The sequence below is a fragment of the Neoarius graeffei genome, chromosome 17 (assembly GCF_027579695.1).
Source record: "Neoarius graeffei isolate fNeoGra1 chromosome 17, fNeoGra1.pri, whole genome shotgun sequence".
NCBI classification, from domain to species: domain Eukaryota; kingdom Metazoa; phylum Chordata; class Actinopteri; order Siluriformes; family Ariidae; genus Neoarius; species Neoarius graeffei.
The window spans coordinates 27,376,019-27,403,021 of NC_083585.1; the positions used below are offsets into that span (position 1 = coordinate 27,376,019).

General features: G+C 46.0%; 1 protein-coding gene across 3 annotated transcripts in view; it reads left to right on the top strand.

The window, feature by feature from the left end:
• Positions 1-12,439: 12,439 nt before the first annotated feature.
• The window catches only part of mark4b (MAP/microtubule affinity-regulating kinase 4b), a 102,378-nt gene continuing 87,814 nt past the window's right edge, over positions 12,440-27,003 (top strand). For 2 of the 3 annotated variants that reach the window (XM_060943936.1, XM_060943937.1), the window contains exon 1: positions 12,441-13,394. In XM_060943936.1, coding sequence (XP_060799919.1) covers positions 13,350-13,394 — 45 coding nt within the window. In that variant the 5' untranslated portion in view covers positions 12,441-13,349. Of the gene's footprint in view, positions 13,395-27,003 lie in introns of all 3 variants that reach the window. The other variant, XM_060943938.1, reaches the window with a different exon arrangement.

Genomic DNA, 27,003 nt, shown 5'->3' on the forward strand with positions numbered 1-27,003 from the left:
AAGGAAGTTTTCAGCAAGAGCAGGGCCGCCGTTCTTCCTCCGCACCGTGCCTATGACTGTGCCATCGACTTGCTCCCTGGGACTACCCCTCCTCGTGGCAGACTGTTTTCCCTCTCTCAGCCAGAATGCAAGACCATGGAGGAATACCTCAAAGACGCCCTGGTCTCTGGGTTCATTCGACCCTCCACCTCACCCTCTGGTGCCGGCTTCTTCTTTGTCAGCAAGAAGGATGGGGCGCTCCGACCATGTATTGACTACAGGGGCCTGAACAAGATCACTGTGTGCAACCGATATCCCCTTCCACTGATGTCCACAGCATTCGACCTGCTCCAAGGCGCCACCGTCTTCACCAAGTTGGACCTACGGAACGCATACCACCTCATCCGTATCTGACAGGGAGACGAGTGGAAGACTGCCTTCAACACCCCATCTGGGCACTACGAATACCAGGTGATGCCCTTCGGACTCACCAATGCACCAGCTGTTTTTCAGGCCCTAATCAATGACGTCTTGAGGGACATGATTAACCTGTACATTTTTGTCTACCTCAAAGACATCCTTATCTTTTCCAAGACCATGCAGGAGCACCACCACCATGTCCGCCAGGTTCTCCAGAGGCTGCTACAGAACAATCTGTTCGCCAAGGCCCAGAAATGCGAATTTCATGTTCCCGAAGTCTCCTTTCTGGGTTTTATTGTACGGACAGGCCAACTCCAAATGGACCCAGCCAAGATCCTGGCCGTCCGGGACTGGCCCACTCCCAAGTCCGTCAAAGAGGTTCAGCGGTTCTTAGGATTTGCTAACTTCTACCGCAAATTTATCAGGAACTTTAGTTCTGTAGCAGCACCCATGTCGGACCTCACCAAAGGGACAGGTGGATCTTATGTCTGGTCTCCTCAGGCGGAAAAGGCGTTCAAAGACCTCAAGGACCGCTTCTGCACAGCACCCATTCTGGTCCTCCCGGACACCTCCCAACCATTCATCGTGGAGGTGGATGCCTCAGACAGTGGTGTCGGCGCGGTGCTCTCTCAATGTTCGGAAGGAAAGCTGCACCCCTGCGCTTACTTCTCCCACCGCCTGAGTCCTGCGGAGTCCCGGTACTATGTGGGGGATCGAGAACTGCTAGTGGTCAAACTGGCCCTTGAGGAGTGGAGGCACTGGCTGGAGGGAGCGCAACATCCAGTCCTGGTTTGGACAGACCACAAGAACCTGGAGTACCTCCAGCAAGCCAAGAGACTGAACCCACGACAGGCTAGGTGGGCCCTGTTTTTCAGTCGGTTTGACTTCACCCTATCGTACCGCCCCGGCTCCAAGAACACCAAACCTGACACACTGTCCAGGCTGTTCTCTGCCACTAACAGGGAGAGTGAAGTCGGGCCTATCATCCCTATATCCCGGATTGTGGCTCCTGTCCGCTGGGGTATTGAGGAGACCGTTCGACAAGCTCAACGCCGGGACCCTGATCCTGGGACGGGGCCACCGGGCCTCCTGTACATCCCTCGTCATCTCCGGGCCAAGGTTCTCCAGTGGGGTCACTCTTCCCCCCTCACCGCCCACCCGGGAGCTCAGAGGACCCTGGACTTCCTGAAAAGACGCTTCTGGTGGCCTAACATGGAGAAGGAAGTGAGGTCATTCGTCCTGTCCTGTGAGGTCTGCACCAGAACCAAGAACCCACGACAGCGTCCCCAGGGTCTCCTGCATCCTCTGCCTATTCCCCGGTGTCCCTGGTCCCATATCGCGGCCGTCAACTTCATCACGGGATCAAGGTTGTACGCAGAGTTAACCCTGTCTCCTACCGGCTCCAGTTACCACGTGCGCTAAGGATCAACCCCACATTCCATGTTTCCCTGTTGCGGCCCGTACTGACGTCCATGTATGCCCCTGCCCCTAGGAACCCCCCGCCCCCCCACATCTTCCAGGTTCAGACTGTGTTCACCGTGCGCCGCCTGCTGGACTCCCGCCGGGTTCGCGGGGGCCTCCAATATCTGGTGGACTGGGAGGGCTATGGCCCTGAGAAGCGCTGCTGGGTCCCAGCTCGGGACATACTTGATAAAGAACTTTGTCGGGACTTCCATTCGGCCCATCCTGATCGTCCTGGGAACGTCAGGAGATGCTCCTGGGGGGGGGTCCTGTTAGGACTGGGACTGTTTTGGCCTCTAGAGGCCACTGTTATTTCCTTTTCTGGTCATGTTTGTTTTGGGCCTCTTTGTACATAGTGTAAATAAACTGTTTTTTGATACTCTACTTTCGCCTTACGCCTCTGCACTTGAGTCATCCCCCTGGTGGCCTAGTGGGGGTTTGCTGGATTATCACACCAGTGACATGGGTTCGAATCCCAGCAAAACCCTAACATCTATATAATAAAAAGAAAATCACACGTTGGTTTGAAGATGTGAAGTTTAACTTCTTGTGTTGAAAAACTTGCATTTTTCATATGAAATACATCATGGATCTGAGTCACAGGAGGCAGCGCGGTGGTATAGTGGTTAGCGCTGGTGTCTCGCAACAAGAAGATCCTGGGTTTGAGCCCAGCAGCTGATGAGGGCCTCTCTGTGTGGAGTTTGCATGTTGTCCATGTGGGTTTCCTCTGGGTGCTCCGGTTTCCCCCAAAGACATGCAGGTTAGACTAATTGGTGGCTCTAAATTGACTGTAGGTGAGTATGAATAGTTGTATGTGTCAGCCCTGTGATGACTTGTCCAGGGTGTACCCCACCTCTTGCCTATAGTCAGCGGGGATAGGCTCCAGCTTGCCTGTGACCCTGTAGAACTGGATAAGCAGCTACAGATAATCGATGGATGGATCTGAGTGACAGATGATGTCACCCCCAGTGACTAGACATGCATTGTTAAAACAGCGAACTGGTTCAAAATTACCTTGTGTATTTTTTGTGGATGTGTCCATATAATATAAAGAACATTACACGGTGGCTGTGTAAAATATATATATATATATATATATATATATATATATATATATATATATATATATAAGTGCATCTCAAAAAATTAGAATACCATGAAAAAGTTCCTTTTTTTCATAATTTAATTCAAAAAGGTAAACTTTCATATATTCTATATTCATTACATGTAAAGTGAAATATTTAAAGCCTTTTTTGTTTTAATTTTGATGATTATGGCTTATAGCTCATGAAAATCAGAAATCCAGTATCTCAAATTATTAGAATATTCCCTAAGATCAAGCAAAAAAAGGATTTACAATACAGAAATGTCCAACTTCTGAAAAGTATATTCATTTATACACTCAATACTTGGTTGGGGCTCCTTTACCATGAATTACTGTATCAATGCGGTGTGGCATTGAGATGATCAGTCTGTGGCACTGCTGAGGTGTTATTGAAGCCCAGGTTGCTTTGATAGTGGCCTTCAGCGTATCTGTATTTTTGGGTCGGGTGTTTCTCATCTTCCTCTTGACAATACCCCATAGATTCTCTATGGGGTTCAGGTCAGGCAAGTTGGCTGGCCAATCAAACACAGTAATATCATGGTCAGCAAACCATTTGGTAGTAGTTTTGGCACTGTGGGTAGGTGCTAAGTCCTGCTGGAAAAGGAAATCAGCATCTCCAAAAAGCTCGTCAGCAGATAGAAACATGAAGTGCTCTAAAATCTCCTGGTAGATGGCTGTGTTGACTTTGGACTTGATAAAATACAGTGGACCAACACCAGCAGATGACATGGCACCCCAAATCATCACAGACTGTGGAAACTTCACACTGGGCTTCAAACACCTTGGATTCTGTGCTTCTCCACTCTTCCTCCAGACTCTAGAACCATGATTTCCAAATTAAATGCAAAATGTACTTTCATCTGAAAAGAGGACTTTGGACCACTGAGCAACAGTCCATTTCTTTCTCTCCTTAGCCCAGATAAGACACTTCTAACATTGTATCTGGCTCAGGAGTAGCTTGATATTAGGAATGCAAAAGTTGTATCCCCTTTCTTGAAGATGTCTGTTCGTGATGGGTCTTGATACACTGACATCAGCCTCAGTCCACTCCTTGTGATGCTCTCCCAAGTTCTTGAATCAACTTTTCTTGACAATCCTGTCAAGACTGCGGCCATCCCTGTTGCTTGTGCACCTTTTCCAGCCACCCTTTTCAGCATTGACCTTTTGTGGCTTACCCTCCTTGTGGAGGGCATCAGTGATCATCTTCTGGACAACAGTCAAGTCAGCAGTCTTCCCCATGATTGTGGTTGTGTGTACTGGACTAGACCGAGAGATACACTGTGTTCATGTTCATACTGCTTTACTCAAACTCAAAATGAAATATTCTAATATTTTGAGATGGGTTTTTTTTAATGTTTTTGTACTGTATGCCATACTGATTAAAATTAAAATAGAAAAATGCTTGAAACATTTTAGTTTATGTGTAATGAGTCTATAATATATATAACATTTTCACTTTCTTAAGTAACTGACGGAAAATATTGAACTTTTTCACAATATTCTAATTTTTTGAGATGTAATATATATATATATATATATATATATATATATATATATATATAATATATATATATATATATATATATATATATATATATATATATATAAAATTGTGGCAGTGAGGGCGTGGTCAAGCGTCGGTCTGTGAATGGAGGGCGGAGTCAGGGAAGGTAAGTGGCAGAATCACTGCACCTGATGGGAATTAACCTGTGTTTGTGTCTTCCCCAGTGACCGTGCCCTATAAGAGGAGAGGGAGAGCAGAGGAAGGGAGCTACTCCCAACCTGGATACTTGTGTGTGTGCGTGTGTGTAGTTGTGTGCGCAGCAGGAAGATCGCCAGGCGTTCCGGCACCTACTCGTGTCGGCGGGGCCACCACCTCCACCGCCACGGGCCCTTCCCACCTCACCCTGACGAAGATGGGCCCGCACGATGACCCCAAGGCCTTCCTCGCTCTCTTTGAGCAGGCAGCAGAGGCATGGGGTTGGCCGGTGGAACAACGCGCGGCGCGCCTCCTCCCCCTGCTCATGGGCGAGGTGCAGCTGGCCGCGCTACAGCTCCCCGCCTACAGCCGGCTGGTCTACGCGGACCTCCGCAGGGCCGTCCTCCAGCATGTGGGTTGCATTCCGGAGCAGCAGCAGCAGCGCTTCTGCGCGCTGCGCCTGGAGGAGGTCGGCTGGCCATTCGTGTTTGGCCAGCAACTCCGGGACGCCTGCCACCGGTGGCTGAGGGCCGACAACCACGATGCCGAGGAGATCATCGATCTGGTGGCACTGGAGCAGTTCATCGCTCGACTTCCAGAAGGAACCGCGGAGTGGGTCCAGTGCCATCGCCCGGCGTCGCTGGATCAGTCCATTGAGCTGGCGGAGGACCATATGGCAGCCATTCCAACGGCAGGACAGCATGTGTCCCCTTCTCCCCTCCCCTCTCCCTCTCTCTCTCCCTCTTCTTCTGTTACTCTCCCTCGCCCCATTCCCCCACCACGGAGGCGGGGGCCGGCTCCACCCCAGCCGGCCCACCGCACCCGCGGTGTCCTACCGTTTCCTACTTCCGTGTCTGTGTCTTCCCCCCCTCAGGTGAGTGATATCCAGAACACCGGTGCGGAGAGAGAGCCTGGGCCAGTGTGCTGGCGCTGCGGGGAGCAGGGGCACCTCCAGCATCAGTGCTCGGCGATGGAGGTGGGCACGGTGGTCCGGATCCCCGACGCGCCAGGAACCGCCCTCGATCGGGCCGGAGCATATCGCATACCGGTGAGTATCCAAGGGGATACGTATCAGGCTCTGGTGGACTCTGGCTGTAATCAGACCTCAATCCACCAAAACCTGGTGCAAAATGAGGCATTGGGGAGAGCACAGTTGGTGAAAGTGTTGTGTGTGCACGGGGATGTTCACAACTACCCTTTAGTGTCGGTCTACATTCTGTTTCGAGGGGAGAAATTTAGAGTTCAGGCGGCGGTTAATCCTCACCTCACCAACTCTATAATTTTGGGGACTGATTGGCCGGGATTTCGGGATTTAATGACGCACTTAGTGAAGAGTGGGTCCTGCCGTAGTTTAGCGGGGGGAGGTCCCGGAGTGGCATTGGCGGGAGCAGCTGTCACAGAGCCATCTATGTCATCACCACATCAGAGTGAGGAGCAGCAGGCTCCTCCTCCCTCTCTTGGGGAATCCCTCGTAGATTTTCCATTAGAGCAGTCGCAAGACGAGTCTCTGTGGCATGCGTTTGACCAAGTGAGAGTAATTGATGGTCAAACGCTCCAGCCAAACGCCACCCCGTCCTTCCCCTATTTTTCCATTATTAAGGATAGGTTATACTGAGTGACGCAGGACACTCAAACTAAGGAACAAATAACCCAACTTTTGATCCCAAAGAGCCGCCGGGAATTGGTATACCAGGTGGCTCACTTTAATCCCATGGCTGGACACTTAGGGCAGGATAAGACACTAGCCCGAATAATGGCCCGGTTCTATTGGCCAGGGATTCGCGGCGATGTCCGTAGGTGGTGTACGGCATGCCGCGAATGCCAGTTAGTAAATCCACCGGCCATCCCAAAAGCGTCTTTGCGCCCTCTACCATTAATCGAGATCCCGTTCTAAAGAATTGGGATGGATCTCGTTGGGCCATTAGATCGGTCAACACGAGGGTATCGCTTTATTTTAGTTCTGGTGGACTATGCAATGCGATATCCGGAAGCATTGCCGCTTCGCAATATCTCCGCACGTAGTATTGCAGAAGCGCTCCTCCACGTTATCTCCCGAGTCGGAATCCCCAAAGAGATTCTGACTGATCAAGGCACTACGTTCATGTCACGCACACTGTGTGAACTGTATGGGTTATTGGGAATCAAGCCGATCCGCACCAGCGTTTATCACCCACAAATGGACGGCTTTAATCGCACCCTCAAAAACATAATTAAAAAATTTGTAAGCGAGGACGCACGTAACTGGGATAAATGGCTTGAACCCCTGCTTTTCGCAGTGCGAGAGGTCCCACAAGCCTCCACGGGGTTCTCCCTGTTTGAATTATTATATGGGCATAAGCCGCGTGGCATCCTAGATGTGCTGCGGGAAAATTGGGAGGAGGGACCTTCCCCGTGCAAAAATGAAATTCAATACATTATTGACCTGCGTGCAAAACTCCACACACTCACACACCTAACCCAGGAGAATTTGCGGTAGGCTCAAGAACATCAAGTCCGCCTGTACAACAGGGGCACGCACCTTAGGGAATTCACACTGGGAGACAAAGTACTCGTGCTATTGCCCACGTTGAGCTCTAAATTAATCGCCAGGTGGCAAGGACCCTTTGAGGTCACACGGTGAGTCGGGGATGTCGACTATGAGGTGAGGCGAACGGACGGGGTGGGGCGTTACAGGTATGGACCCTTTTCAGTCACGTGACCTTCGTAAATGCGACCGCCATTTTGGACATGTAGTGGACTTCGGCTCAAATCGGTTTGAATGCGAGGAAGGCGACAAACATAAAAGAAAAAGGAGTGAGATGCAGAAAACTGTATTTACTAGTTTACTGTAATTATGATCTGGCAGCTATTTACACCGGATCCAGTGTAAATAGCTGCTGGAGCCAACGTCCGGCCGGGCCGCGAGCGAGCGCGCTCCGGAACCTCAGACGTTGGCTCCGGCGGCTATTTACACTAATAAAACATTGGAGTGAGGAGGTCCCTGTGGCACTGGTGTCGGTGGTTCCAGAGAAGGCGGAGCTGAGGCGGGAGGTCTCATCTCATCTCATTATCTCTAGCTGCTTTATCCTTCTACAGGGTCGCAGGCAAGCTGGAGCCTATCCCAGCTGACTACGGGCGAAAGGCGGGGTACACCCTGGACAAGTCGCCAGGTCATCACAGGGCTGACACATAGACACAGACAACCATTCACACTCACATTCACACCTACGGTCAATTTAGAGTCACCAGTTAACCTAACCTGCATGTCTTTGGACTGTGGGGGAAACCGGAGCACCCGGAGGAAACCCACGCGGACATGGGGAGAACATGCAAACTCCACACAGAAAGGCCCTCGCCGGCCACGGGGCTCAAACCCGGACCTTCTTGCTGTGAGGCGACAGTGCTAACCGCTACACTGCCGTGCTGCCCTCATTTCTACATCATATTCTTTAATATTCACATGTATCCGTAGTTGAACTCATATGATTGTTTAGAATACCACAGAGGAAACTTCTTGGCTCCCTGGTGAGTTAGTTTGTTTTTTGTTTTTTTGTTTTCCAGGCGGTCCTGCAGCGACTACGGCTCACCCTAAACGCAGCCCCACCAGCACAGGAGAGTCGGACTTGAAGGAGGAGCGTTTGGCCACGAGAAAGGCAGGATGCAGTGTGGTGGGCAGCCGTAACATCCCACCCTCCAGCCCCATGGTCAGCACAGCTAACAACCCCAACAAAGCAGACCACCCGGAGGAAACCCACGCGGACACGGGGAGAACATGCAAACTCCACACAGAAAGGCCCTCGCCAGCCCCAGGGCTCGAACCCAGGACCTTCTTGCTGTGAGGCGACAGCGCTAACCACTACACCACCGTGCAGGCGGGAGGTTCAAAACGGAAAATTGGCATCACCCACCGCTCCGGTCCCCTGTGGAGCCCACCTCTCCCTGACCCAGCTCGCGGAGGTCACCCGGTTGCAAACAGAATTTTCTGACGTGTTCTCACCCCTGCCCGGCCACACCCACCTCATAGAACACCACATTGAGACGTTCCCGGGGGTGGTAGTGCACAGCCGCCCTTACAGACTGCCCGAACACAAGAAAAAGGTGGTTCGGGAAGAACTCGAGGCCATGCTCGAAATGGGCATTGTCAAGGAGTCCCACAGTGACTGGAGCAATCTGGTGGTCTTGGTTCCCAAGGCCGACAGGTCAGTCCGGTTCTGTGTGGACTATAGAAAAGTCAACGCCGTGTCTAAATTTGACGCATACCCAATGCCTCTTATTGACGAGTTGCTCGATCGACTAGGCACGGCTCGTTTTTATTCAACACTGGATTTGACAAAGGGATATTGGCAGATTGGATATCTCTTTGACTCCACTATCCTGAGAGAAAACAGCCTTTTCCACACCGTTTGGCTTACACCAGTTCGTCACACTTCCATTTGGGCTGTTTGGGGCGCCCGCTATGTTCCAGTGGCTTATGGATAGGGTCCTCCGCCCCCACGCCACCTATGCGGCCGCATACTTAGATGACATTATTATTTATAGTAATGGCTGGCCACGGCACCTAAAACACCTGAGGGCCGTCCTGGGGTCGCTGAGGCGAGTGGGGCTCACAGCCAGCCTGAAGAAGTGTCCGATTGGGCGGGTGGAAGTACGGTATCTGAGCTTCCACTTGGGCAATGGGCAGGCGTGTCCCCAAATCAATAAGACAGCAGCGATTGCGGCCTGCCCGAGGCCTAAGACCAAAAAGGGGGTGAGGCAATTCCTGGGGTTGGCTGGCTATTATCGTAGGTTTATACCTAATTATTCAGATGTCACCAGCCCGCTGACTGATCTCACTAAAAAGGGGGCACCAGATCCGGTCCAGTGGATGGAGCAATGCCAGCGGGCTTTCTCTAAGGTAAAGGCTGCACTGTGTGGGGGGCCACTGTTACACTCCCCTGACTTTTCTCTCCCCTTTGTTTTACAGACGGACGCATCGGACAGAAGGCTGGGGGCTGTTCTGTCCCAGGAGGTGGAGGGGGAGGACCATCCAGTGCTGTACATCAGCCGCAAGCTATCGTTGCGTGAGGGCAGGTACAGCACCATAGAGAAGGAATGCCTTACCATCAAGTGGGCGGTTCTCGCCCTCCACTACTATCTGCTGGGGCACCCTTTCACCCTCTGGTCAGACCACGCGCCCCTGCAGTGGCTCCACCGCATGAAGGATGCCAACGCACGGATCACCCGTTGGTATCTGGCACTCCAGCCATTTAAGTTCGAGGTGGTCCACAGGCCGGGGGCGCAGACGGTTGCGGCGGACTTCCTCTCCTGTCAAGGGGGGGGGGAGTCGGCTGCAGGCTGGACGGCTGCCCGGCCTGAGTCGGGCGGTGGGGGTATGTGGCAGCGGGGGAAAATGCTTGAAACATTTTAGTTTATGTGTAATGAGTCTATAATATATATAACATTTTCACTTTTTTAAATAACTGATGGAAAATATTGAACTTTTTCACAATATTCTAATTTTTTGAGATGCACTGTGGCAGCGAGGGCATGGTCAAGCGTCGGTCTGTGAATGGAGGGCGGAGTCAGGGAAGGTAAGTGGCGGAATCACTGCACCTGACGGGAATTAACCTGTGTTTGTGTGTCTTCCCCAGTGACCATGCCCTATTAGAGGAGAGGGACAGCAGAGGAAGGGAGCTACTCCCAACCTGGATACTTGTGTGCGTGCGTGTGTGTAGTTAAAAGCTGAAAAGCTACAATAAACGAGTTTTTGAGAACTCAGCTCTGGCCTGCCGTGTTTCTGTGCTCCACCCACCTCGAACACTTGCTACAATAATGTATGAACTCATTTTGTAATTTTACAAGATGATACCAATTAGCCACAGACCCTGTATACTTTGCTACCTTGCTAGCAAGCTAACTTAAAAAAAAATAATTGGATTGTTACATAGGCTCCAACTTGGGAAATTGCAAAGAGGGAGATTCTCCCTCTCCACGAGTAGCTCGGAGGGAGACAAGTTTGAGCGCCGTAGGAGTGAAGGCAAGTTTTATATATATATATATATATATATATATATATATATATATAAAATCTCATTATCTCTAGCCGCTTTATCCTATTCTACAGGGTCGCAGGCATGCTGGAGCCTATCCCAGCTGACTACGGGTGAAAGGCGGGGTACACCCTGGACAAGTCGCCAGGTCATCACAGGGCTGACACATAGACACAGACAACCATTCACACTCACATTCACACCTACAGTCAATTTAGAGTCACCAGTTAACCTAACCTGCATGTCTTTGGACTGTGGGGGAAACCAGAGCACCCGGAGGAAACCCACATGGACACGGGGAGAACATGCAAACTCCACACAGAAAGACTCTCGCCGGCCACGGGGCTCAAACCCTGACCTTCTTGCTGTGAGGCGACAGCGCTAACCACTACACCACCGTGCCGCCCCATGTATATATAAAATGAATGATTCACCACATTTCGTGTCAATTAAATCTTATTAATAGTAACAGATCTAGACAAATCCAGTGACTATAGACCAAACTTTAGTATGCCTAAAGTCAATGTTAATGTAAATAATGACTATTATAAATTGCCAATGGTAGACCCTCTGATGATAATGTTCTTCTAATAATATTCTATTTCTAAGTCTAAGTTAGTAAAAGTCAGACAAAAAAAGTCAGACAAGTTCGTTAGAATCTAACATCTGGTCTGGTGATCTAACCTTGTCAGATATAGGGTCGTCTTGCTGCCGTCCAAAATAGTCCGCCATTCGTCCCTGGCGACCATCGCGACGGGTGATCCGAACTTTATCTTGGTGATTTTCTGATATTTTTTCTTCGTAGTTTGACTTTCGCCATTTCCACCAACAGAACTTTGTTTCATTATCTCATTCAAAAGAATATAAAGTTAAAGCCGAGCAGGCGAGGAATGCAGACGCAAAAAAACAAATAAAATGGTTGAGTGTCACGGGTTTTCTCATTCTCTCGCATGTATAATTAATAGCACCATCTGTATGCTTTATCGGTAACTGCTAAGACATTAGGTGGGCTCAAGTGTGTACCCCGCGGCGGGGACCAAATTCCGCTCAATTCATATGCGCACTTGATCTGCGCGTGCATGCCTCCGGCATTCACTCCAATCCCCCCGTTACGCCGATTGGTGTACCGACCGGGGAATCGGCATATACTGCGGGGTACACACTTGAGTCCACCCATACAATGCCAGACACGCGGAAAGTCAACTATTAATTTTCTTCAACATAAATGTATCAAGTTATATATTTTTTTAACTAATCATGTGTAGTAAGAGCGGGCAGGAGATTTTTATGTTGTCAGCGGGAGGTCGGGAGGATTTTCTAAATGTTCCCTAAAGCGGTTGAGTTGGAGCCTCTATTGTTATGGTTGACAGGATTGGCTAACTGTTAAATAAATTGCGAAGACTACAGTACATCAGACTTAGATATTGAAATCCCATTCAGGAACAAATCAAATGTGGGACAGTTTAGCTAAGTTAGCTGGTTAGTTATGTGGGAAAGCAGGAGGACTTTAGGGGCGTTTCCAAATTGCATATTCATAATAAATGCGGGTATTTTTTTAATGAAGACATGGGTTTGAAATCATTTCCTGCTCATTGTAAACATAAACTGACATATCCAGGGGTACTTTATTGCTAGCTGGGTTTATGAGACGGCCTAGTTGGGCTTGTGTAGTGTGTGAATGAAAGAACGAATTGTCTCTTTAAGAAGCTGTGCGTGTGTGTGTTTAACCACAGCCCAGCCCCATTCTCCCTCCTGACGTCCTTCCTCGATGCTGCTGTGTGACACGCTGCTTTTTTTTTTTTTTTTGAGGAAGAAAATTGTAGGAACAGCTGCCTAATTTATTATTTTTATTATTAGTATTATTACTCTGAGAGAAGGATGTTGGGAAAGGCATCTCTGTGTCTGCTCTCATTTCTCGCCTTTGTTTAAAATCTTTATTCTAATGCGAGGGATTAAAAGGGTGAAAGACATCAGTGTGTGTGTGTGTGTTCCGTCTGTAGGCTGCTCTTTCTGGATCTCTTTTAAAAGATTGATTCATTGATTTTTTTGTTTGTTTTTCCTGGAAATGTACAGAGAGGGAGCCTGTTTGAAAGGCAGCATGTTTACATGGGAACTAAAAGACACTCGTCTGTGACAAAAAAAAACAACAACCAGAAGCTTTTAAAGAGGAACAGAGTGCAGGCTGAACAGCTCTTTTGTAAAGGGAAGCAGTGTGTGTGTGTGTGTGAGAGGGTTTTATGAGAATATGGAAACACTGTAAGGGATATTTTACCAGTTACACTGATGCAGAGATCAGGGCCAAACAGGGCAGAACTTTAGTCTCAGTCTGGGGTTTTATTTATTATTATTATTATTATTATTATTATAAATCCACCATTGTGTTTGGTGTTAAGGCATTGAGCAAGTAAACATGAGGATTATTTGAGAAAATACGTGTTTTGGAGCAGAAAATAGAAAGAGAGAGGGAGAGAGTGAGTGAGAGCCTTCGAGCCAAGCCCATTCTGGTTGCTTTGGAGCACCGCACTGGGCTTCTGATTGATTTCGCTTCTCGAACAGAACAGAACAGAACAGGAGATGCAGAAGGCCAAATGACGGCGGATTTTCTTTGCCAGGCTCCATTTTCTACCCAGAAGGAATAAATAAATAAAGTGTCGAAGTTGAAGGCTCTCAGGGGACCATGTCTTCTCGGGCAACACTACAGACCGACAGGAATTCAGACCACGTAAGTGAAGAGTCTTCTCTACAGGACTGCATAGCTCGAATAGTTTCCGCTTGCTAAAGGGTAAACATTTCTTTCAAACAAGGGATTCGTTTAATGGTTTGTCAATACAATACATGTGGGCCGAGGAATGGCTACATTAGATCAGTCAATCAAGTCCAGACAGTTACAAGTCTGATACATTGCGGAAATGGGGTGTGTGTGTGTGTGTGTGTGTGTTGGAGGATGAGATTTGTACAACAGTCAAAAACAGTAAACTAGCCATCCTGTTGTTGCTGCTCCACCAGCTCAGAAGTCCCTCACCCTGCTTCCTGGAAAAGGGTAACACTATATCTACTACCCAAGTGGGAAGTCTTGACATAGATGTAGGTATGGGTTTTATCTATGTTGAAAACACTAGCATGGAATGGAAATAAATACACATCTAAATTATCTTCCTGCTAACAGGTTTTCGAATGTACGGTATATGATGCATGTCGGGTGGTGTAGTGGTTAGAATTGTCACCTCACAGCAAGAAGGTCCTGGATTCGAGGGCCTTTCTGTGTGGAGTTTGCATGTTCTCCCCGTGGGTTTCCTCCGGGTGCTCCGGTTTCCCCCACAGTCCAAAGACATGCAGGTTAGGTTAACTGGTGACTCTAAATTGAGCGTAGGTGTGAATGTGAGTGTGAATGGTTGTCTGTGTGTCAGCCCTGTGATGACCTGGCGACTTGTCCAGGGTGTACCCCGCCTTTCGCCCGTAGTCAGCTGGGATAGGCTCCAGCTTGCCTGTGACCCTGTAGAACAGGATAAAGCGGCTAGAGATAATGAGATGAGATGAGAAAAACACTAGCATGGAATGGAAATAAATACACATCTAAATTATCTTCCTGCTAACAGGTTTTCGAATGTACGGTATATGATGCATGTCGGGTGGTGTAGTGGTTAGAACTGTCACCTCACAGCAAGAAGGTCCTGGGTTCGAGGGCCTTTCTGTGTGGAGTTTGCATGTTCTCCCCGTGGGTTTCCTCCGGGTGCTCCGGTTTCCCCCACAGTCCAAAGACATGCAGGTTAGGTTAACTGGTGGCTCTAAATTGACCGTAGGTGTGAATGTGAGTGTGAAATGGTTGTCTGTGTCTATGTGTCAGCCCTGCGATGACCTGGCGACTTGTCCAGGGTGTACCCCGCCTCTCGCCCATAGTCAGCTGGGATAGGCTCCAGCTTGCCCGCGACCCTGTAGAACAGGCTAAGCAGCTACAGATAATGGATGGATGGATGGATGGATGATGCATGTTGGGCAGCACGGTGGTGTAGTGGTTAGCACGGTCACCTCACAGCAAGAAGGTCCTGGGTTCAAGCCTTTCTGTGCGGAGTTTGCATGTTCTCCCCGTGTCTGTGTGGGTTTCCTCCGGGTGTTCCGGTTTCCCCCACAGTCCAAAGACATGCAGGTTAGGTTAACTGGTGACTCTAAATTGATCGTAGGTGTGTGTGTGTGTGTGTGTGTGTGAATGGTTGTTTGTCTCTGTGTGTCAGCCCTGCGATAACCTGTCGACTTGTCCAGGGTGTAGAACAGGATAAGCGGCTACAGATAATGGATGGATGGATGATGCATGTCCCAGTCATGTATAGCTATAGCATCCATACAGAGTTACCTTATGCAGCCTTGTTTTGTTTTTATGTCGAAACAGAACTGTAAGCTTAGACCAAGTGGCCATGATGCATTTCATCAAATATTTACATTTGATAGCAATGGAAATGTAGGTTTGCTGAAATGTGCAGAGATAGCGGCTTGTTGTTTATTTGTTTGTTTGTTTGTTCATAAATCCAAGGCTGAATGTGACGTGATCAATGTTTTTGTGGTGTCCAGTTTTGGTGAGCATAGACAAAAGTGGTGTATTTTCTTGGCCCAAAGTGTGCCAAGAAAACATTCCCCACACCATTATACCACCTCCACCAGCTTGGACTGTTCGCACATAGCAGTTGGTTCCATGGATTCATGCTGTTGGTGCCAAATTCTGACCCTACCATCTGTGAGATTCATCAGACCAGGTTGCGTTTTTCCAGTCTTCATCTGTCCAGTTTTGGTGAGTCTGTTCCCATTTCAGGCTCAGCTTTCTGTTCTTGGCTGACAGATGTGGAAAGCGAAATGGTCTCCTGCTGTTGTAGTCCATCCGCCTCAAGGTTTGACATGTTGTGCATTCTGAAATGCTTTTCTGCTCACCACAGTTGTACAGGGTGGTTATGTGGGTTATGGTAGCCTTTCTGTCAGCTTGAATCATCCATTCATTATCTATATCACTGATCAGTCAGGGCCACAGGGGAAGCTGGAGCCAATCCCAGCTGACTTCAGGCGAGAGGGTGGGTACACACTGGGCAGGTCACCAATCTGTTGCTAGGTTAACACAGAAACAAACAAACGTTCACACCTATGGGCAAGTTATACCCTGTCCACACTAGGGATTTTGTACTGATACGATACTACTTTCGTACCGCAACACCTGTCCACACTGGCAACTATACCGGTACTGTAGCGGTATACCTGTATCGGTACGAAACCCACAAATGTATGGGTTTCGTACCGGTACAGTATCGGTACTGTAGCGCTTCGCTGTAGTGTGGACAGATGAAGCAGCTCTGTATCGATACAAATATAATGTGCATGCGCAAAGTCACACACCTCAATCGATGTCTTCGCTGAATAAAATAGTGAAGAACAGAGATTCGTTTTCTTTGTTTCTTTTCAACTGCCTCGCGCGTTTTATATGATTCGACTGAATAAATGACCACCAGAAATACAGACTGTACATTGACAACAAAAAGCACACACGCGTTGTTTCATCCGCCATATTCTCGGAAGGAAGTTACTCGGTAACCACGGAAACATTTCGCGCACGCGCATTTCAACTACCGTGAAAGAAAACTGCAAACATTTCTCGCTAGTGTGGACAGATGCACTAAATTGTACCGGTATACTTTGTATCGATACAGTTATACCACTATCGTACTGGTATATATGTGAACACAGCTTTAGAGTAGCCAGTTGACCGAAGCCACGTGTCTTTGGCCTGTGGGAGGAAACCTGAGTACCTGGATAAACCCCGTACAGGCATGGGGAGAAAATGCGAACTGCACACAGAAAGGTGCCAGTCGGCCATGAGGTTTGAACCCAAAAGCTTCTTGCTGTGAGGCAAGAGTGCTAACCACTACGCCATCCCCAATTTGAATCAGCCTAGTCATTCTCCGTTGACCTCTTATCAAATAAGGCATTTCCATCTGCAGAACTGCCATTCAGTGGATGTTTTTTCTTCATTCTGAGTTGTGCATTAAAATCCTTGTAGATCAGCACTTCTAGAAATATTCAAGCCAACCCGTATGGCACCAACAATTTTGCCATGGTCACAAATCACATTTGAACCATCTTCTTAATTTGTACTGAGGATATAGGAGTAAGACATCAACCGTGTCGTGAGTGTTATTTAAAATGCACTCTACCTTCAAGGATGAGCCTATCCCACTTTTTCCACAGTACTTGAGTTTTAATTATCAGCTGATACCCAATACTGATCTGATGCTGGCATCCTCTAAGTAATTGAGCCTTCTCTATGTAGCCTAATGGAGTTGAGCGAAAGCCTCAGAAAAGTGATGGCAACACTGAATCCTGTGTTTACGTGTTTGAGATCTGTGTCATGTCATGTCAGCCCATATCACATGCATTTATGATTCTCATAGATCAGATCTGATCCAGTCAAGTGTTTCAGGCCAGTGCTGTATACTGTAGATGCACTCGCCGTCCATTTCATTAGGAATACGTGTTCAAAATATTCATGCAGTCAGCCAATTATGTGACATCAGCGCAGTGCGTAAAATCAGGTGAAGACCTACAGTTAACATTCATGTCAAACATCAGAATAGGGAAGAAATATGATGATCTCATGGACTTTGACTATAGGATGGTTGTTGGTGCCAGATGGACTGGTTTAAGTATTTCAGAAACTGCTGATCTCTTGGGATTTTCACACACAACAGTCTCTGGAGTTTACAAAGAACGGTGCAAAAAACATCTAGTGAGCAGTTCTGTGCCTTGTTGATGAGAGAGATAAGACGAGAATGGACAGAATGGTTTGAACTTCCAGGAAGGATAGGTCATTCAAATAACCACTCTTTGCAACCATGGTGAGTAGAAAAGCATCTCAGAAGGGGTGTTCACACAGCAACTTTTACTCCGGTGTAGCACCGGGGCTGCCCCGGTAGAGCGTTCACATGGTACAAAGTTATACCGGTGTAGACCCTGAAAGCTGCTTAAACCGGTGCAAATCTAACCCTGCTTGGGAGGTGGTTTAAGAAATTTACTCTGGAGTAAATGCTAGTTTGCGGGGAAGCACCGATATAAAATGGGACGTCTGAACGCTACAGGGGTAGACTCGCTACGCGTGAGGAGAGTTGATTACATACGGGCATTGCATAATTTGCATCCTGGTATTTTGCGCTTCCAAAATGGCGAATATCAACAACAACAGAACTGCGTGTCTTCCAGTGTTGCCAGATTGGGCGGTTTTAAGTGCATTTTGGCGGATTTGAACATATTTTGGGCTGGAAAACGTCAGCAGTATCTGGCAACACTGGTGTCTTCATCCACGTTGTTTTCCCGGCGCTTGGTGATGCCATGACAACCGGGAAAAGGAAGTAGATTTTCACGCATGCGCATATTTCATTTCCGCATTATTACTATCGTATAGCACGGTCACAAAAACTGCCGTGTGAACGCAAGTGGGGCTGCACCGGTGCTAACACGCTTCTCTCTAGTAAGCAGGTTTGTGACGTGTGAACGCTCCACAAAATTTACACCGGTGTAAGATATATCGCAACAAAATACATCGGTGCAGCAGCGATGCAAATATGTGCCTTGTGAACACCCCTAGAAAGCACAACACCTAACCCATTTTCCTCAAGGTTTGACAACCTCAGAAGACCATATCAGACTCTGCTCCTGTTGCCAAGAACAGCAATCTGAAGCAATAGTGGGTACAGGTTTACCAAACCTGGATTATTGAAGATCAGAAAGGGACCAGGCTACGTTTTGGATAACTGCATGAATAAAGAGGCCTACAGATGTTTCTGATAAAGTGGACAGTGAACATACGTTGATGCATCCCTATAAACTTTAAGGGTACAAATGATGGTCACCTGGGTTTGCACTATAAGGTATCACAACTATACATATAAGAGGATATCGTGTACTTTTAAGGTACATACAAAATGGACCTAAAAACACTGCTATACTTGTGACAAACACAAATATTTTATAATTGTGCAGTATTTTTCACCTCCACACTTTTTTACATTCCCATTAATACGCCTAGTTTTTTCCTTTTGCCTAAGAACTGCCTTAGAGTTTATAAACCTTTTGATATAGTAATTAACATTTTATATAACATGGATGTGTACTTTGGTTTTTGGTGTCATCTAATCTTATGAAGAGTGTTTGTAGACAAATTTTCTTAAATGACCCTTGAGAAGCTGGGGTGTCAGGCTCCAGATCCAGTCATGCACAGTACTGTGGGTGGAGCTTAAAGGAGAGCTGAAGTAATTTTTATACTTTCTTTATTTCTTAATTAACGTGTTATTCAATTACGTTTTCGGTTTTAGTAACCTTATATCGTGACTCGTATTGGCAACTAATTGCAATTAAATATTATACTTATTGGCCTATTCGGTTTTTAGCCGTGTTGAATTTAGTTCGTTTGGTCCACAGCAGGCGTCGCTTATCCGCACGATCTTCGCCAGACTTGTGCAAGACTTCGAAACGTCAAGTGTCAGCCAGGTGTCAGTGCCGCCATTTTGAAAACTGTTTTCCAAATGAAATATTGCACAAAAACGAGTTTAAATGACAATTACTGCCTACTTTTTTCAAACTTTCCTGATTGCTATCAAAACAAACAAAACTTCCAGCTTGATTACATCAGCATTCGAAAGAGTGCGCGCGTGTCTTTTTTTTGCAGTCGTGCTGAAAGAAATCAAATTAAAAGTCTCAAATTTGACTTAATAAAAGGCAGTGGCAAAGAAGAAAGTATTCAGCCTTGATTTAAAAAACTGAAAGATGCAGGTATTTTGTATTTATTAATGTGGGAAATGCACTCAGTATAATATGGATTTATCACAAAAACGCATGCATGTATATATTTTGAAAACCCACCAGCCGACTGATCTGGCACATTTTAATTGTGCGACAGTAACGAAGTAAATACCAGCACAACGGAGTAGTGTCCGAAAGCAGGTGCCCCCCCCCCCCCCCCCCCCCCCCCATTTTACCAATGAGCTCACTATATAGTCCTCTATATAGTAATTCCCTATATAGGGAGTAGTGAACAAGTGAGCAATTTCGGACACAGGGTTGGCTATTTTGATTTCCGCTGTACGTTTTACTTCCGTCCTACGATGTCTCGCACAGGTGTCAATGAATCTCGTTTATGGCCATTGCTTTGACATATGGACTGATATATTACATAGCATATTTCAACCACTCATAACTTGCTATAGCAGTGACAAAATAGCTATCAAACATGCATTCCTATATTTAATAAAATGAGAAATAGAATTTTGATGATGATAAATTTGCCTTCAGTTCCCCTTTAATGCTGGGATCATACCACACAATATTTTTGTCTTTCTGATGGTCGCTATGTCAGATTAGGCAATCATAATGCCATAAATTCTTGCCATGTCTTGGTCGAGAGAGTGACAACATGACAAGTTTTGACCCTGACCACAAATCATTGTTTACATCCTTGCGTGTTGTCAGGGAGGAGAGTCACAAAACTACAGAAGGAACGTGTCATAGGAGCTGTCAAACTAGTCGAGAAAATACAACAAAAATTTGAGATGCTAGACTTTCATCAGGGTGTCCTGGAGCGTCCCAGATTCCATGTCGCTGTTCTTTGGTTATGTCACACTACAAAGCCTGTTTGCCGTTCCTGATTTTCATATGCGGCCCAGACGCTGGAAATTTCAGCCATGACAAAATCGCATCAAAATGTGGCTGAATTCGTATAGTCTGATCCCACTCCTGTTCCTTCAGAAGCGGCTATCTGTGTTCTTAAATGAACTTATTTAAACATAGCAACCATTTTATTATAATTAATTAATGCTTCGTAAACATAAAAGCCTACTCTTGTATGTTATTAAGAACTCCCGATGCTCTTACAAGGGTGTAATTAAAATGGGACAAGACCCAAGCTCACAATAAAACCCTTCTTATAGCACTTGGGATTTCTGCTCCAGATGTACTTCAGATTTGAACAGTAGCAATGTATTATCCAGAAGGGATAAACACACAAAGTCCAAGCTCTTAGCTTCAGTGCAGTAATAGCATGAGCTGTCGTATTGAGACTCCCTGGAGATTACAATGGAAGTGACCGGCGGCTGAGACAGAGGAATTGATGGCACGTTAGCGCAAACATTAGAAAGTATGTCAATGCAGGGAAGCCAGTCTGACAGATTACGCAGTGTTTTTGCCTGACCATAGTGCAAAAGCAGCGTAATATATATATATTTATGAGTAGTCCAGGAACTGTGTGATGCAGCAGTCGAAACTATAGTCTCGTTTGTCTTGTGCTGACAGGATTCGCTATTGAAATAAAAACAGGTTGTGCTTGGTAACAATAGCAGTCAATTCATGCCAAGTTACTTGCTTAAAAACAAAAGATGTTTTTTTTTGTTTTGTTTTTTCTTTCCTACGGCTCTGTGCTTAGCATCGAACTCTATTCATGCTAATGTAGAGAAGCTTGGCATAGTCTAGTTTGTGTTTTTGGCCAACCACCAATGGTGTTGAAGAGTAGTCAGTTAGCAGTTGTGTAAGACCACTTCTCTTTACTGTACGTGTGGCAATAGGAAGCATTTTGTGCGTTTTTAGACTCCTTTTTTTCTGGTAAAGATGTGTGTACTACATAATGCTGACTTCGTCAAACAAGTGCAGTCTCAACGAGCTCTTATCTACAAGATTTGACTTGTAAATATGTACGGCACAGGATGTGCTGTTGGCCATTCAGTTTACACCTTTTCACCCACAAGGCTTGAGAATAAAAAGAAATCTGGTTGGATTTAAAATATATTACCTGTGTTTTTCTCATAGTTGTAAATGTACAAATATATTTGTTATTGTCACTTTGCTTCTCTTTTCCTTTTTCTCAGCCATTGAGTAATATATTTTAAATTAATCCTTTCAAATAAAGTTCGATATTTTACTGACAGTGGATAGATATAGTGTATTTAATATTACCCATCAATATTATCCACGTAACACTTGCCAAATATCCCATTGAGAGTTGTTTAGTTATAAGAAGATAGTTATTATGTTAGTCTGGGCCCATATTCAACCTGAATAGCTTTTGTTTCAGTCCTGATTACTAAAAGAATAGCATATTCACACAATTATATATTCATACATGTACGCACAAGAAAAAAAAACCCTGTTTTTCAGTGAGCTACGGTATAAACTCCTTGTACATACTTTCAGTAATCCGAGAGCAATATAACACACAGGAAAGTTAAAGTTTTGTGAATAATCCATGGCGCCATGACCAGCACTGAGTCAGAGTCTTATGTGATGAGTTTGTGTGCACAATTGGAGGTTCCCGATGTCTATTGGGATTTATCCTGACCCAGTTTTTCAACTTGATGGCAAACAGAGAATTTGAGCCTCAGGGTGTAGAGACTGGACATGTTGCGTCCACTCAGGGTTTCCTCGGGAAAAAAAAAGCCAGACAACCAGCCATTAGCTGCATACCTCAGCTAATCGAACCCAGAGTTCAGACTGTGGGAGAACTATAAACATTTCTTAAAACCCACCGGATGTGAGTGAGCGGGCCCTGTTCTGTACATAAGAGGTGTTATGAACTTGGTGGCAAAGTGTGTGTGTGTATATACACACACAACCGTTCAAAAGTTTGGGGTCACTTTGAAATGTCCTTATTTTTGAAAGAAAAGCACTGTTCTTTTCAATGAAGATCACTGTAAACTAATCAGAAATCCACTCTATACATTGCTAATGTGGTAAATGACTATTCTCGCTGCAAATGTGTGGTTTTTGGTGCAATATCTCCATAGGTGTATAGAGGCCCATTTCCAGCAACTCTCACTCCAGTGTTCTAATGGTACAATGTGTTTGCTCATTGCCTCAGAAGGCTAATGGATGATTAGAAAACCCTTGTACGATCATGTTAGCACAGCTGAAAACAGTTGAGCTCTTTAGAGAAGCTATAAAACTGACCTTCCTTTGAGCAGACTGAGTTTCTGGAGCATCACATTTGTGGGGTCGATTAAATGCTCAAAATGGCCAGAAAAATCTCATCTCATCTCATTATCTCTAGCCGCTTTATCCTTCTACAGGGTCGCAGGCAAGCCGGAGCCTATCCCAGCTGACTACGGGCGAAAGGCGGGGTACACCCTGGACAAGTCGCCAGGTCATCACAGGGCTGACACATAGACACAGACAACCATTCACACTCACGGTCAATTTAGAGTCATCAGTTAACCTAACCTGCATGTCTTTGGACTGTGGGGGAAACCGGAGCACCCGGAGGAAACCCACGCGGACACGGGGAGAACATGCAAACTCCACACAGAAAGGCCCTCGCCGGCCCCGGGGCTCGAACCCAGGACCTTCTTGCTGTGAGGCAACAGCGCTAACCACTACACCACCGTGCCGCGGCCAGAAAAATGTCTCGACTATATTTTCTATTCATTTTACAACTTATGGTGGTAAATAAAAGTGTGACTTTTCATGGAAAACACAAAATTGTCTGGGTGACCCCAAACTTTTGAACGGTAGTGTGTATATATAAAATGTATATGTGTGTGTTTGTTTGTTTGTTTCAGACTTGAGGTGTATGAACACTTGTTTGTTGTTTTAATTGAGTTCCTTGGCTATGAGGAAGTTATGTTGAAATGATAAGCAACTCAGTAGCCAGTGGTCTCATCACGCATAAAACGGAGGTCTTTGCAGAGCCAAAAAAAAGACAATGTGTCCAGATTGCAATTATTGTATAACCGCGTCATCGAAGTTATTTAAGATTTGTGAATCCTCCATTTTTCGCAGAAATAAAAATTTATCATAAAGATATTTATTCAAAATTTGTTTCATGATGTAAAGAAATCTCTGCCCCGTCATATTTTAATTATGATTCTCAGAGGCCTTAATCTGTCATTGGTCACAGTAATAATTGTGAATATTTATCATAATGAGTTTTATAGATTAATTATTTTTCTAGATAGTAATGAGGTTTTTTTTTTTTAATTGTTAAGATGACCAAATTAAATACATTAGAACATAATCTTACTTTATTTATTTTCATAATTTGTTGCTTATTGTCCAGTAGTAAAAGTCTGAAGTCCCTTCCCATGCCAGGACCTGGTCTTCCCAGGCAGTCTCCTGTCCCAGTACTAACAAGGCCCTTGAGCGGTGCAATCTCCATTTCATTAGCCCTTGGCCTCTCGCCTATTATATAGCTAGGGTTACAATGAGGGTCTAGTCCTCTGGTAACCATGAGAGTTTGACTCCGCACTCACATCTGTATTGTGGCATGCAATTTTGTAGGTACCATTTTGATAATGCTCTTTGGTATGACCCAACCACAAGTAGAACTCCCAACCTCCCAGTTGAAAGGCAGACACGCTAACCACTAGGCCAACTTGCGGTATTGTCAATCAGTAACAATTATGTTACTATTTATTGATTATTACACCAGGGCGGCACGGTGGTGTAGTGGTTAGCGATGTCGCCTCACAGCAAGAAGGTCCGGGTTCGAGCCCCGTGGCTGGCAAGGACCTTTCTGTGCAGAGTTTGCATGTTCTCCCCGTGTCCGCGTGTGTTTCCTCCGGGTGCTCCGGTTTCCCCCCACAGTCCAAAGACATGCAGGTTAGGTTAACTGGTGACTCTAAATTGACCGTAGGTGTGAGTGTGAATGGTTGTCTGTGTCTATGTGTCAGCCCTGTGATGACCTGGCGACTTGTCCAGGGTGTACCCAGCCTTTCGCCCGTATAGTCAGCTGGGATAGGCTCCAGCTTGCCTGCGACCCTGTAGAACAGGATAAAGCGGCTAGAGATAATAAGATGAGATGAGATTATTAGACCACCGCGCTGTTGAATTCTCGAATCTGATTGGTTAGAAGGTGTTTGTTTAATTTGAAATTTCTATAACAGCAGCTCAGAAATATAGTACTAGCTATGAAGCAAATCGCAGTTTGATATTAATACATTCATTCTAATATATTAGAACTTGGCCTAATTCAACATTTTTAGAAAGGAATTTTAAAAAACATGCTGACTTGTTAACATGATGAGGTTTGATGTGAGATGTTTATTTCATGTTTTAGGAAGGAGTCTCCAGTGCCAAACAGCGTGCAGACGGCTGTTTTGCACCACGACGTTTAAACATGACTATTTAACAATTATTCACCGAAGACGAAGCAAATATCGGTGAAATAATAACCAAGACGTGGGCGGCACGGTGGTGTAGTGGTTAGCGCTGTCGCCTCACAGCAAGAAGGTCCTGGGTTCGAGCCCCGGAGCCGGCGAGGGCCTTTCTGTGCGGAGTTTGCATGTTCTCCCCGTGTCCGCGTGGGTTTCCTCCGGGTGCTCCGGTTTCCCCCACAGTCCAAAGACATGCAGGTTAGGTTAACTGGTGACTCTAAATTGACCGTAGGTGTGAATGTGAGTGTGAATGGTTGTCTGTGTCTATGTGTCAGCCCTGTGATGACCTGGCGACGTGTCCAGGGTGTACCCCGCCTTTCGCCCGTAGTCAGCTGGGATAGGCTCCAGCTTGCCTGCGACCCTGTAGAAGGATAAAGCGGCTAGAGATAATGAGATGAGATGAGATAATAACCAAGACGAAGTTGAGGTTATTATTCATTGAGCCTGAGGCGGATAATTGTTTTAGTATAAATACATGGATGATTTTTTTTTTTTTAATTGTATTTAAAAAAATTTATTTCAAACTTCAAAAGCGGCATGCAAATGTAATAAAGGCGCGGCCCAGACTTGTCACTTATCCACGCCGAGTCACATAAAAACTTTACTTTGAAATGGATTAAATAAATCACAATCCCACCTTACCTTTTGTATAGTTTTAAACCAAACTTCGTAGCATCTTCAGTGCTTTCAGGAACAGCATTTTCTTTCGTAATTTGTAATTCTTCCTCACTAAGGGTAGTATCTCACTGGGCTGCGACAGCCTGCAACTAGTTGGAGACACAACAATTGTGATAAAATATGCGAATTAGCGACAATTTTCACTTGGAATCACACTGAATTGATATTCGCATATTTTACCGCAATTGTTGTGTCTCCACCTAGTCGCAGGCTGTCGCAGCCCGGCTTTCCCTCTGCAGGCAGGGAAGTAGAGGAAGCCTCATGGAAACTGACTTGAGAAGGGTTTGCGACACCAGCGACACATTTGCAGCACCAGCGACGCATTTGCGGCTATTTTGAGAGAAATTTTGTCGCACAAATTTTTTGAACATGTTCAAAATTGGGCGGCACGGTGGTGTAGTGGTTAACGTCGTCGCCTCACAGCAAGAAGGTCCGGGTTCGAGCCCCGTGGCCGGCGAGGGCCTTTCTGTGCGGAGTTTGCATGTTCTCCACGTGGGTTTCCTCCGGGTGCTCCGGTTTCCCCCACAGTCCAAAGACATGCAGGTTAGGTTAACTGGTGACTCTAAATTGACCGTAGGTGTGAATGTGAGTGTGAATGGTTGTCTGTGTCTATGTGTCAGCCCTGTGATGACCTGGCGACTTGTCCAGGGTGTACCCCGCCTTTCGCCCGTAGTCAGCTGTGATAGGCTCCAGCTTGCCTGTGACCCTGTAGAAGGATAAAGCAGCTAGAGATAATGAGATGAGATGTTCAAAATTTCAGCGATGAAGGAGCGACACTTTGCGACTCATGCGAGGAAATTGAGAAGCCCTGCGAATGTTTCAAGACACTTTTGAAACTCTCTCACGAATGACGTTCGCAATTTGTCGCAAGCTGTCGCAGCCCAGTGAGATACTAGCTTTACGGTGACGAAGTGATTGGCCACCATTTTGCCGAGTCACTCGAGGTGATTATCGGGAGATTCGGACTATTTCTCAATAATCGGCGCACACGATTTTCTAGAATCACCTGTGTATTTGTATTAAATGTGGATAAAAGTATGATATTGGCAATTTGCTGTGCTATAAAAGGAATAAAACACTTCAGGACATGCTGTTATGGGAAAATAAGCAATTTTGGGGGATTAATACGTCATACCGCCCGGTTTTATTTTTCTATAAGAGCATGTCCTGTTCTTTATTCCTTACCCGATCTGTTGTCATACTACTCTATCATAGGTTTTATATATTTCAGCAAATATTTGTGATGTGTGGAGTTTAGAAACCTGTAACAGAAAAGGCAAGCAAATTATTTTAACTCTGTACAAAATATATCCACTGTTTGTTTTGATGTAATGAACACAACACATGAGTATTCCAGTACTGCATTCAGTTAATTTCAGCAGTGTGTTCATAAAATTGTTACAGCATTTAATATTGGTATGCTGAAATGGCAACAATCCTGAGGAACCGGCTTTATTTAACACCACACATGTTCCACCTTACTGGTACAAG